The sequence below is a fragment of the Saccopteryx bilineata genome, chromosome 2, assembly GCF_036850765.1.
Source record: "Saccopteryx bilineata isolate mSacBil1 chromosome 2, mSacBil1_pri_phased_curated, whole genome shotgun sequence".
Classification (NCBI taxonomy): Eukaryota; Metazoa; Chordata; class Mammalia; order Chiroptera; family Emballonuridae; genus Saccopteryx; species Saccopteryx bilineata.
This window is the reverse complement of record NC_089491.1, coordinates 306,754,263-306,767,932: the sequence shown is the minus strand read 5'-3', so window position 1 is coordinate 306,767,932 and position 13,670 is coordinate 306,754,263. Positions and strand designations below refer to the sequence as shown.

Below are 13,670 nucleotides of genomic sequence, written 5' to 3'. Positions count from 1 at the left end.
GTACGAAAAACCAGCGTCTACTACCTGGTAGTCACAGTTCTCACGCGTTTCCCGCTTCCTCATTTGACTTTTTTTTTTTTTAACTTTTAAAAAAAATATCAAAGATGGTTTCGCCCGTTAACTGTTCTCCGGGAAAGAAGAAACCTCAGGGCCTACCACCTACCCCGCCTCACGTGACGCTGGGACAGGGGCCGCCATTTTAGGCATAGCCTCATAGAGGAACTACGCCTCCCAGAATCCCTGCGATTGCGTCGTGCTGGCACTTTAACCGCCCGGTCTTAGAGATGAGCCTGTAGCCGGGCGCCATCTTTGACGCTGGCAGTCTTGGATTTCTGCTGGTGTTTCTGCTGTGAGGACGGCGGAGGGCAGCGGCTAAGAAAGAAGAAAGACGTGGCAGCAAGCAGGAGTCGCGAATAGTGTCCTCAGTTCGGTAAAGTTTCTGTTCTCCGGTAACTAAACCCGTTTTTTGATTCCCGGGTGGCTTGGGGCTGGGGAGGTTGGGGAGAGGGCGAGGGGAGTGGCCGCGGCCTCCCCTCGCCCCTGGGTCGCGGCCTAGCCCGGGAAGTCATAGCGGGTCCTTCGACCCCGCCGTAACGACAGCCATCCCCCTCCCCCGTCCGCTGCCCTCACCAGCCGGGCGGGGAGCCCCGGCCTCCCGCTGTTGCCATCCCCCCCTCAGCCTACCTAACCCCACCCCCACGGCGCCTGCTCCCTTCCCCGCCGACCTTCCTCCCTTCCCCCACATCCGGTGTTGGCGAAACTAGGAACCCAGAGCAGCCCCAGAAAGCCGACTTGCTCCTGGACTCCTGGAGCAGGAATTGATACTACATTGCTTTCTTCGGGGCCATAGTTTCCTTAGTTTGGCGGACCTCCACTGCTTAAATTAACCTCAGTGCCGGGAGCTGAATTTACCTACTCTCATTCCTCTCCAGGGTCCCAGTACTTTGGAGGTTTTCTCAAACTCCACATACAGAAATCCACCGACCTTATTCCGGTATCCTACACTCCTTCCCTACCTTAATTATACTCCCATCCCCAGCCCTCAGCATCGGAGTCAAGAGCAACAGGGACACTTCCGTTCTGATGAAACTGTAATGAAGAACACCCCCTAAACTCCCATAATCGGTGCGGATTCCTATGGGGAAGGCCCGTATTATTGACATCTTCCAGGCCCTGGTTCTGGACCTTGAGAAGGAGGCTGTGGAATTAATGATAGCGATGCTTTTTAGGGTAAATGTATGTAGGTATGGGGGGGCGGGGAGGGGCAATCGATAAGGAATGAAAGTGGTTTAAAGCGCATTTTAGTTTTTGCTGCTCATACGGAGTCCAGCTTATTACTACTCATTTACAAGCGATAAAACTTCTTTAGTCTAAAAGTCTCTGAAACTAAACTTGGATTAATTCTCGATACAAACATTAAATTGGAAATGCATCTTGTGACCTTGATTTTTAATTTTATTCTCAAAGCATTTTGTAGCCATCCATATTTTTTAAAATTATAGTACTTTTAGTTAGAACTGAGAGGGGCAACTAGCATTTGTTGTTAATGACCAGTATGTGGAGTCTGATTTAGTGTTCCAGAATTGACTTTTAGGGTTATATTAACAAATCACAGTCCTAAATGATCCGTGTTGAATGATGCACTATGTTTTTGTTTAAATTAAATTTTCTAAAAATAATTTCAGAATTAATGGAAATTGACATTGATGTTCTGAGGCATTATAAAAATACATATTTTAAAAGCTGAAGGCATTTAAAGCAGATACAGTTCTTGATGAAGCAGAAAAAACATGGGCCTGGGATTTGGAAACCTGGCTTCTAGCTGCTACTGAACAAAAGTGGGCCTCAGTTCCTTTTTCTGTAACTTGAGGAGATTGGACGATTGGAATTCAGAACTCAGGAAGTTGGAAGGGATCTTAAAGCCCTCTGAGAAAGAGTTTGGGAATGTTCTCCATTGCTGTCACTTTTCCTCCAAAAATAACCTGGCTTGGAAGTTATTGGTCCAAAGGGAATTTGATTCCCCATAGAAATTGGAGACTAGATAATGTAAGTAAAGAGGAACAGCTGTATTTCTGCTTGAGTAATAAACCCATTAACAGATTCTGGTACGAGTTTTGGAGACATAAAGAGAATGAGTGTATGTACCCTAAGTGTACCAGTGCCCTCACTCTCTTCTAGCAGAAGATGCAGCACTTTTAGTGGTGCTGGGATTCTGGGATGTGTTCCTATTAATTCTAATACAGATAAAGAACTTGTGGTAGAGAGGAAGATGGTGGCAGAAGGAATGGATAAAGAGGCAAAATTGCCCGGTAAAAAGAAAAAAAAGAAGGGTTTGCGAATTAAAGGGAAAAGGCGACGAAAGAAACTGATCCTTGTGAAAAAGTTTAATAAGGATTTGGGATCTGGGAGGCCTGTTGCAGATGCCCCTGCTTTGTTAGCTTCCAGTGCCTCTGAGCAGGATGAAGAACGTCTTTTTGAGAGCAATATAGAAAAACAGATCTACCTACCTAGTACTAGAGCCAAGACCTCCATTGTGTGGCACTTCTTTCATGTTGACCCCCAATATACCTGGCGGGCTATTTGTAACCTCTGTGAAAAAAGTGTTAGCAGGGGTAAACCAGGCAGTCATCTTGGAACATCTACTCTTCAAAGACATCTGCAGGCAAGGCATTCACCTCACTGGACAAGGGCCAACAAATTTGGAGTCACTAGTGGGGAGGAGGATTTTACTTTGGATGTACCTTTATCTCCTTCATCTGCTGGAAGCAGTGGAAGCTTTGAGTATATTCCTACTGATCCATCAGATGATAATAGAATGGGCAGGAAACGTGATAAATCTGTATCTGATGCCCTGAGGGCGGAAAGGGGGAGATTTCTCATCAAAAGTAACATTGTCAAGCATGCCTTAATTCCTGGAACAAGAGCCAAGACATCTGCAGTTTGGAATTTTTTTTATACTGATCCTCAGCACATCTCAAGAGCTGTGTGTAATATATGTAAAAGAAGCGTGAGCCGGGGTAGGCCAGGTTCTCACTTAGGAACTTCAACACTTCAACGACACCTGCAGGCCACACATCCCATCCATTGGGCTGTTGCCAACAAAGACAGTGGTGCTGTTGGAAATGGATTAGATGAGGCTGGAACTGAGAGAAATCTCTTGAGTGACTCTTTGCATGGAGAGAAGTCTACAGGCAGCCAAGATTTAGCAGCTGAGGACCTTAGTGACTCTGATACAGATGGACCTCCTGTGTTAGAGGTTGAAAATAGGAGATCTGAGAGTCCTCTTCCAGTTGCAGAGCAAGATACTCTGATGCATGCCCAGGAGAGAGAAACAACATATTGTGAAAATTCAGTCTCCAGTCAAATAAGTCAGGCGATTATTCAAATGATTGTAGAGGATATGCATCCTTACAACTACTTCTCAACCCCAGCCTTTCAGAAGTTCATGCAGATTGTAGCCCCTGACTATAGGTTACCATCTGAAACTTACTTCTTCACCAAGGCTGTACCTCAATTATACGATTGGGTCAGAGAAAAAATTTTCTTGACTTTGGAGAATGTTCAAAGCCAAAAGATCCACCTGACTGTGGACATATGGACCCATGACCCATCCACTGACTATTTTATTGTGACTGTACACTGGGTCTCCTTGGACACTGCACCTTCTTCCAATAATGGCTGGATCACAAATTTTAGAAAGTGGGCAGTGCTTTGTGTAACAGGTTTGGCCAAAGACTGTTTAGTAACCAATATTTTACAAGAATTAAATGACCAGATTGGTCTGTGGCTTTCTCCTAATTTCCTCATTCCTAGTTTCATTGTTTCTGACAATTCCTCTAATGTGGTACATGCAATCAAAGATGGCGGTTTTACCCATGTGCCATGCTTCCTGCATTGTTTAAATATAGTCATTCAGGATTTTTTCTGTGAGCACAAAAGCATTGAGAATATGTTAGTGGCAGCTAGGAAAACCTGTCATCATTTTAGTCATTCAGTTAAGGCCCGTCAGATACTACAAGAGTTTCAAAATGATCGCCAACTTCCATGGAAGAATTTGAAGCAGGATGAAACTGGCCATTGGATTTCTACCTTTCATATGTTAAAGTGGCTCTTGGAGCATTGCTATTCAGTTCACCATAGTCTTGGCAGAGCCAGTGGAGTTGTACTCACTTCCCTTCAGTGGACTCTAATGACTTACGTTTATGATATTCTTAAACCGTTTGAGGAGGCCACCCAGAAAGTGAGTGTGAAGACCACAGGACTGAATCAGGTGCTACCCCTAATTCATCATTTACTCCTTTCCCTGCAGAAACTCAGAGAAGATTTTCAAGTCAGAGGTATTACACAAGCCCTCAATCTGGTGGACAGTTTATCTTTGAAACTTGAAACTGACACCCTACTAAGTGCCATGCTCAAATCTAAGCCCTGTATATTGGCTGCTTTGTTAGATCCTTGCTTTAAAAATAGTTTGGAAGACTTTTTCCCTCAAGGTGCTGATTTAGAAACTTATAAGCAGATTCTTGCTGAAGAAGTTTGTAATTATATGGAATCTTCACCAGAGGACTGTCAGATTGCAACTTCAGAATCTTCTGATCCCTCAGCTATTGTAGAAACTGATGCATTTACTTCATCTACAAGAGAAGGCACCTCCAATTCAGGGTCTGTTGATAGCTCAGCTGCAGATAATGTTGGCATTGGAAGCAAAAGCTTCATGTTTCCTTCTGCTATAGCAGTAGTGGATGAGTACTTCAAAGAGAAGTATTCAGAGATTTCAGGAGGTGATGACCCTTTGATTTACTGGCAGAGGAAGGTGAGCATATGGCCAGCTTTGACCCAAGTTGCCATTCAGTATCTAAGCTGCCCCATGTGTAGTTGGCAATCGGAATGTATCTTTACTGCAAATAGCCACTTTCGTCCAAAGCAGATCATGAGCCTGGACTTTGACAATATAGAACAGCTGATGTTTCTGAAAATGAACTTGAAAAATGTTAAATATGATTATTCTACATTGGTTCTGAGCTGGGATCCTGAGAATGACATTGTTCAAAGCAATGAAAAAGAAATATTATCTTAATTTCTTTTTCCTTTCTCCATTGAAAATGGGTAGCTTCTCGGTCTGTTACTCTATTCTGATTGCTCTAGTTTTTACTTATAGTTAACTAATTATTCTTTGTACAGAGTCTGGGGAAACCTGAGAACACAGAAAGCGCTGAAAATAGCTCAGAGATAATTTTTGCAAAGTGAAGATTAATGATTTTTCACAATACCAACTCATTGTAGCTGTCACTTAAAATTTGTTTATACCAGTTGTGAGAAAAATATTTTTAAATTAAAAAAATATAGTGCAGCATTGAAAGTCCTTGGGCTATTTCTGACTGGCAAACTAAGCTAGTAGTTGTTTTAAATAAAAATTTCTCCCAACATGGAAAATTTGATTACTCAGAAACCAATGATATTGAGGAAAAAAGCATACTAAGCTGGTATCTCCCTCACCCCCATTTTTCTATTAAAAAACCCCAATTTGTACTTGTACTTACAGCTTGGCAAAAACAAAACTCACTAAATTATTTTATGTTTGGAAATTTCTAATTGCCTCCTCATACTGGTCAGCTTTATAATTTTTATAAAGCTTTATAATTGCTTTGTTACTGGGCAACTTACTGAGTTACCCTTTGTAGGACTGGATCTATATAAAAGGGAAACATTAGAAAACAATTAAGAAAATTTATTTTTAATCTTTAAATGACCTTTTTAACCTTTATAAAATAGTATAAAAACAAAGATTGTATAGGCACTTATTTATGGGTAAATGACATAGTAAAATTTTACAAATTTGAAAAAGACTGAATGGAAATGAAAATGAAAGTCCCATCCATGTCTGACAAACCTAGTATCCATTTTTCTAAGAATGTTTTTCTGATATTAAGTGATCTTAAATTCAGGCTTTTAAAAATATAATGAATTATTCATAAAACTGCATTCTTTTCTATGAAATTGTTTTGGCCTCTCGTAACTAAAAATAAGCAATTAATATTTTCACATGTTAGGAATCATTTCCTTACTGGTAAAATGAGAGAATTGATCTCACTGATTTTTAAGGTCCCTTTCCACTCTAGAAGTATGTTTCTGTGATTGAGTAGGAGGCCAGAAAATGATGACTTTTAATAAAAGTCTGTTAAAAGTTTCAGACTGAATAACTAATGTAAGATCCCAATTTTTCCTTTTTTTCATTTTAGATTTGGGGATATTCCCTGCCCAAAAATTTCCTGGAAAATTGACTAGTATTAAGTGTGAGTAAAAGGTGTCCACTTTTTTTTAAGTTTTGATTTTAGTTTTGTCTTGGATAGTATTTTGGCAAGATTTAGCCTAGAAATAATGTAGTGTCTATTACATGAGAATCAAAATTGCTTTGTTACTGGGCTGGTTTCAAAATTTAGAATTCATTTCTATGTATCAAAAAAAAATTTTTTTTTTAATTCTTAAATGGTAAATGTACCATTGTGGAATAAAATTTCAACTTCAAAAGTTTACCCTTTTACTAACTGGAGTAAATGGATAATTACAACATCTTTAGTTGTAGCCATCAGTAGTAAAGAATTTGAAACTAGGCTGCATAAGCAAGCCTTTGCAGGGCCAATCAATATTGAATGTCATGCCAGTTGACACTGGTGTTGGTATAAAAGAAAAAAAAATCTTCCCTTAACTAGAAGCTTTCTGTATTTTGACAGTGCCAGTTCAGTATGGCTGCAATGCTGCTTTGCCTTCTACAGCTTGCTGTACCACTCTGTAGTTACTCTATAACTATCCATTTCTATCTTTTTTGGTTAAACACTCCCTGAAGATGGAAAAGATGGTATACAAACATCTATATTTTACACATTGATATATGTGTAAGGATTTCCCTTCATCTTTACTTTGTGGGCTGGGAAAATTTTGTGTGACATTTATATACTTCATGATACTTTGGTATAAGAGTAAGTTCACTACTTTTATAATGAACCCAAATCTAAAGGCTTTTGTATTGTATTTTAAAAGGGAAAACTTACCCAGATGTTTTATTTCTACACATTTGTGTGTATGTGTGTGTGTGTGTATGTGTGTGTATAAGCCAGTTAGTATATATGAATATTATGTACATAAAACACTTTATATTTTTACATACAAGTATGCTTTTATTATACATATAATAAAGATGGGGGAAGGTTTCTGTTTTTTTCTTAATAGGTGAAGAAATCTTGAAGACCAGAAATTGGATCTTATTGAATTTTGGTGTTCTTTTTATTTTTTCTTTCTTTTTTTCTTTTTAAATTATATTGTTCGGCTATGGAAGATGGATTTTTAAAAAAGAATCCTTTGAATCTCAAGTTCATTTTTTAAATGAACTTTTTTTGTTTGTTTTTTTTTCTTTTTCTATTTTTTTTTTTTTTTTTTTTTTTTTTACTTTTGAGGAGATAACTAGCCCTAGCTGTCTCCAGTCTGACAAAGGTTATTCGAATGGACTTACTCTCCCAGTAGTTGGGAGATGTTTTAAAAACACAACCTGTGTTTGAATTGTGGCTGAGAGGTTTCCTTGGCAATGTGAGGAAGAAAATTCTTTCTGCCTCATTATTATTAATTCATGGATTGAGTGTTGGTTCGACCTACAGGCGTGGTAGATTGGAACTCAGTGAAGACACAGATGTTCCTGTTGAGAGCAACCAGCTAATGTAAGTGTGGAAATGGTTTTTTCCTCATTAAAGAAGTAAACATTTTTGGGCCCTGGCCGGTTGGCTCAGCGGTAGAGCGTCGGCCTGGCGTGCAGGGGACCTAGGATCGATTCCCGGCCAGGGCACATAGGAGAAGCGCTCATTTGCTTCTCCACCCCCCCCTCCTTCCTCTCTGTCTCTCTCTTCCCCTCCCGCAGCCAAGGCTCCATTGGAGCAAAGAGGGCCCGGGCGCTAGAGTGGCTCTGGTCGCAAAAGAGCGACGCCCCGGAGGGGCAGAGCATCGCCCCCTGGTGGGCAGAGCGTTGCCCCTGGTGGGCGTGCTGGGCGGATCCCGGTCGGGCGCATGCGGGAGTCTGTCTGTCTCTCTCCGTTTCCAGCTTCAGAAAAATACAAAAAAAAAAAAAAAGAAGTAAACATTTTTGTAATTTAAGGCATAATTTTCATAGATCAGTAAGAATTTTGACATTGTCAAGACATTTTTTTTCTTGTAATTGCTTATAAGCTTTTGGTTTGGGGGTAGAGACACCACCTCCCCTTTTTGATAATAAATGCACATTGTAAAGTAAAAACAATGTAGCCAAGGTAAAATCTCCCTGTGATTATATATCCTCAGAGAGAAGCACCTGTTACACAACATAGTTCCGATTCATACCCATTTCTGCCTCATCTTTTTTTTAATGACTACACAGTGTACCTTTATATGGATGTACAACAATTTAATGCATCCTTCCTCAATAGACCTTTGGGTTTTGCCTTTAAAAACAAAAATAGCTGAGGTCGCCAGTTTGAAACCCTGGGATTGCCAAGTCAAGGCACATATAGGAGTTGATGCTTCCTACCCCCCACTCCCCACTAACAAAAACAAAACAACAAAAAAAGTTTACATTTTAGATGAGAATATACAATATCACATAAGAATAAAATATTAATCAGAATGTTTACAATGGTCTGTGTAGGCAGATACATAGTAATACTATTAAAATTTGGTTTTAGCCATGTGATTTCATTAGTAATATGATTGGGAGGAGGAAGTTGAAAGAATTTACCTGAAATACTTTAATTCCTTGTTTTCTCACTTTAGGATTACATTTTAAAGGCGATTTCTGTGATTGAGTTGTCTTTTGGAAGATTAAGTCCATTTCAAGAGGACTTGAAGCTGGTCCTCACTTTGAAGAAGCAGTGGCTTGTTTTCAAGAAGCCACTTCTGGTCTCAGGATCTACCCAGCATGCCTAATCAAGGAGAAGACTGCTATTTTTTTTTCTATTCTACATGTACCAAAGTAAGAATTGCAGACTCTAAAATCAGTTCTTTCTATGATTTACTTAATAAAATTGGATAAGATGTTTTCAATATACTAAGTTGTTTTCCTGCTGAATACTAAAGCCATCTTGTAAACATACAGTACTTTTGTGGCTTTTTTGCTTTTTCTTTGTGAATTGGTTTCCTGCTTGATTTTACTGGACCTCCATTTAGATTAATCTGCAATTTTCTGTTCTTTTATGACTTAATTCAATAAATGCACATATTATTACAAAAACTTGACTTAAATCATCCTGGTTCAGTGTTTACAGTGAACAGTTTTGAACAAAAGTCCTTATAAATAGCAGTTTGCACAACAGTAGCATTTGATAATATCATTGTATAAAGGATAGAGTGAAGCATAGAATTATACTTAAATCCTAATCTTTTAACTTCCTTTCTGATTTTCCATCAAAAGCTGATTACACAAGTTGAGATATATGAAAGAATTGAAGATGAACTGTACAATGTATTTTTAGAGAGTAATACTCCCACTTGTCTTATTCAACTTATGTCATCTCTCAGCTTGTGTCATTCATGTTGTTAGAGAATATGAAGGGTACTATCAGGAAATAGGTTGTAGAAAATTGTAAGTTTGTTGACCTCTGATTGTTTTGATTATCCTGTTTCAGTTGTCTTCTGTCTTGCCTATCTCTCCTTACTACTCTGTGTTTGTCTAGATGCCAGGAAACTGTTACAATGAACATTTTCTTGGGATCTATTTTGGTATCAGAATTCTTTTCTGTATTATTCTTTTTGTTTACAGGGTGACAGCTGTCCATTCCGTCACTGTGAAGCTGCACTAGGAAATGAAACTGTTTGTACATTATGGCAAGAAGGACGCTGTTTTCGACAGGTTTGCAGGTTTCGGCACATGGAGATTGATGTGAGTTTTGAATTTGTATTATAATAAGTAGTCTGGTGTCATGGTGGGCCAATAAAAGATGTTAAGGGGAAATTATATTTTGTATAACATGTGAGTTAAATTTTTAAGAATGATCCAGTGAAATTTCTGTCATTATTATAATGCTTACTTAATAGCTACATGTTATGGAGTATGAATTGGTATTTTTTTGGGAGGCAGTTTGGTAATGTATCTGATATGTAAAAGTTATCTATATCTGTTTGGGGAGTACTTGCATTTCTTTGTTTATTTTAAGTAATCTCAAACTTAAGAGGAAAGTTGAAGTACAATATAAAACTTTTTTTCTAAGACATTTGGGAGTAAATTACTGACATTCCCTATACCCTCTAAATATAGTATTTTCATGAGTATTTTCTACAAATAAGGGCATTCTCCTATATAATCATAATACAACCTTTAAAATTAGAAAATTAACATTGATGCATTACCATCATTTAATGCTCAGATCTGACTACAGTTTTGCCATTTTACTGGTAATGTTCTTTATTACAGAGGGGGTGTGTCTAAAATCAAGTGTTGTATATAGTTGTCATGACTCTTCAGTCACCTTTGGTCAGAACATTTGCTCAATCTTTGCTTGCCTTTCAGTGGTGTTGACATTTTTGGTAGTTGCAGGTCAGTTATTTTGTAGAATGTCTCTCAATTGGGGTTAGTCTGATTTCCTCACGACTAAATTTAGGTTTTATATCTTTGGCAGGGATATCACAGAGGCGATATTCTTCTCATTGCATACCATTATTAGGTGGCATATACTTTTTATTATTCCATTACTGGTGATGTTGACTTTGATCACTTCATTAAGGTAGTATTTACAGATTGCCTTCACTGTAAAGTTTTTCTTTTTTGTAGTAAGTATTTTTTTATGGAGAGGTACTTTGAGACCCTGTAAATATCTCATTTCTCATCAGACTTTCATCTTTTTCAGTGGTTTATTTGTGCAAACATGTGGTTTCCTATTTTATTCAGTGTGTTGTACTCCATTCCATTACTATCATTATATTTTATCCTCAAATAGACTTAGATCTGGCTGTTAAGAGCCCTTCAAGCTGGTTTTGTGTCCTTTGAAGACCTCTTTGCTTTCTGGCTCAGTAAGATATTCTAGGCTCATTCTGTACTTTTCCTCCTCTAGCCCTGGAATCAACCATATTTCCAAGGAGCTCCAGTTCCTTTTAGTGAAAAGTAGTATATGAAAGTAAGATTTGAGCAGCTCCTGGACTTTACTGTTTCTAGGTTTACAGTGGCCAGAAGAAGGGAATATATAAATGTGTATACATACACATATTTACATCTTTAGTACTTTATGCTTATGTATTGAAAATGTGGGTTCACATAGAAGCCTCCAGTTCATCAACTCTATGGGCTTCTCCTTTTTTGTACTTGTCACTCTTGTTTCTGAAAGTGAGAAACTTAGTTCTCATTGTCCTTAATATTATTTATTTGGACACTCCTCTAGTCGTTTAAACCAATATTGTATCCCAAGCCTCTTCCTTTCTCAGGTTCTGACATCACACATAAGGCTGCTTCTCCATAGGAACATTTCTCACCTTGTTTTGATGCCAACACCCTGTTCCAGGCCTTGCTCCTTGCTTCACCATGAGGACTCTTTCCTCACCTTGCTTGGACCTCAACATCCTATTCTGGAGCTCTCTGTGCCCCCCTTGGATGCCCTTTTCACACTCTTGGGCTCTGATACTCTGTTTTGGGCAGCCCTCCTATGTGAGGTGCTCAGTCTCATTTATTCTAACTCTGCACCATGTCCCCACTTAGGAAGACCCTGCCTTTCTCACCCTGCTTGGTCCTGGATCCACATTCTGGACTCTGGATGAGTACATTTTCCTCAGCCTACATTGGGATCCCTTCTGCACAGAAGTTTTGCTTGCCTTGTTCACTCTGCTCAGGCTCCAACACTGGGCTAGGCCATCCTCCTATGCAAAAGGCCTACTAATTCTGCATGGGTTCTGAAACCCTATGCCAGTCCCAGCTTGTCATGTAGACACTTTCCTTATCTCAGTCAGGGTCTAACATCCTGTTCTGGGCCATGTACCCTTCTGTTTCCCAGTCTGAATGCCTACCCCTCTTAGCCTTACCTAATGACTTTGACCTGAATTGTGGAGGGGTGAGGTATGAAGGAAGAGACTAAATAGTAGTTTGTATGCCTGGGCTCATCGAGCTATTCTAGCTTTGGTTCCAGATTTATAGTCTCATAATGGTCTTCTGTACTGCTTGTCTTCCAAATAGGGAATTCACTAAAATTGAGAGAAAGGAATACTCTGTAACTTTTGAGAAGTCATGGTGTAAACCTGCTGGCAGAGTTTAAATTGGCACAACTGCTAGGAAAGTTGTGTCAGGGTCTCTAAGAAGATCTATATTTAGAGAGTCTCTAGAGGAACTCATGGAACTCAGCATATCGTTGTATTCCTGGCTAAGATTTATTACAGTGATATAGTAAAGATACACTTTCTGAGCCTAAGAGAAAAGGACACAGGCAGAGTCTGGAGGAATCCATTTGTGATTTTCTTGATGATCTCTCCTTCCCATGAGAGGTCACACAGAGCGAATACTTCCCCCAGGCATGAAAATACAGCAGTTTGTGTGATGCTTCTGCCCAGGAAATCTCGTAAGAGACCAAAGTTTTTATTGGGGCAAATTATCTAGGCACCCTCTAGCTAGTGCTTACCAAACTCCAGACTCCCAGAAGGATGGCAGTGTTCAGCATAAGCTATATTTACACAGTCTAGGCACATTCTGAGTGCCAACTTTCCACATTCCACCCAGAGCCAGTGCTGCAAGCAGACATGTCTAAGGATAGCAGTTTTAGGGCTGCTTTAGTTTCTGCCTGACCTGTGGTGGCGCAGTGGGATAAAGCGTCGACCTGGAAATGCTGAGGTCGCTGGTTTGAAACCCTGGGCTTGCCTGGTCAAGGCACATATGGGAGTTGATGCTTCCAGCTCCTCCCCCCCTTCTCTCTCTCTCTGTCTCTCCTCTCTCTCTCTCCCTCTCCTCTCTAAAAAATAATAATAATAATAATAAAATAAAATATTAAAAAAAAAAAAAGGGCTGCTTTAATAACTTTTCTGAACAGAAGCTTATTTGGCTGCATCTTACAAAACTGCCATTACATCTGTGTCTCAGGTGCAAAATGAGATAGGTGCAGAATTACTCTTTGTGGCATAATTTGTATTAGTAAAATATATGAAACAACCTAATCTTCATTTAAAATAATTTTTACTACATTTATGCAGTGGTATGCTGGTTAGCTATTAAAAAATTTTAAAGAGGAAACTACTTAAGGTGATATGGAAAGATCAGGATATATTATCAGTGAAAAAATAAGGGACAGAATAAGGTGTGTAATATGCTGCTATTTTTAAAAGGGGGGGGAGGAATTAGTATTTATTTTCACTTGCATGTGCATTTTAAAAATCAAACTATAAAGGAGAAATTTAACAACAATGGCTATGGAGGTGGGAACAGGAATGGAAAAGAGCCTTTTTACTGTAAACCCTTTATATATATAGTCACTTTTTATTCAGGGATTCCAGATTTGCAAATTTGTTTACTTGCAATACTGTATAATATTTCAAAGCACAGGAAAGAAAATCTGTGTAATAGATAAAGCTTGATTTAACTGTGAGTTGTACTGTTGGCCTGGAGTTCAATATTAATGAATGAACGAGATATATATAAGGTCTACCGGAAAGTTCTGTCCGTTTTTGGAATAAAACAAAATACAAATTTT

The 13,670-nt window shown here is 39.0% G+C and overlaps 3 protein-coding genes across 3 annotated transcripts in view; all 3 read left to right on the top strand.

The window, feature by feature from the left end:
- Window positions 1-1,242: 1,242 nt before the first annotated feature.
- Window positions 1,243-6,210, top strand: ZBED6 (zinc finger BED-type containing 6). Its single transcript, XM_066261640.1, has one exon. It carries the CDS (start codon window positions 2,132-2,134, stop codon window positions 5,072-5,074), a length of 2,943 nt encoding a protein of 980 aa, XP_066117737.1. The 5' UTR covers window positions 1,243-2,131; the 3' UTR covers window positions 5,075-6,210.
- Window positions 6,211-6,740: 530 nt separating this feature from the next.
- LOC136326144 (uncharacterized) lies at window positions 6,741-6,839 on the top strand. The gene has a single exon (XM_066261642.1). The coding sequence runs from the start codon at window positions 6,741-6,743 to the stop codon at window positions 6,837-6,839; it is 99 nt and encodes a 32-aa protein (XP_066117739.1).
- Window positions 6,840-8,849: 2,010 nt separating this feature from the next.
- The window catches only part of ZC3H11A (zinc finger CCCH-type containing 11A), a 28,128-nt gene continuing 23,307 nt past the window's right edge, over window positions 8,850-13,670 (top strand). The window contains exons 1-2 of the mRNA XM_066261641.1: window positions 8,850-8,986; window positions 9,773-9,892. Of these exons, the coding sequence (XP_066117738.1) occupies window positions 8,933-8,986; window positions 9,773-9,892 (174 nt within the window). The 5' untranslated portion in view covers window positions 8,850-8,932. The remainder of the gene's footprint in view (window positions 8,987-9,772; window positions 9,893-13,670) is intronic.

Bases quoted from the DNA above. Each gene is read 5' to 3' on its own strand.
- LOC136326144 (XM_066261642.1), top strand. From the start codon at position 6,741: ATGGCTGCAATGCTGCTTTGCCTTCTACAGCTTGCTGTACCACTCTGT.
- ZBED6 (XM_066261640.1), top strand. From the start codon at position 2,132: ATGAGTGTATGTACCCTAAGTGTACCAGTGCCCTCACTCTCTTCTAGC.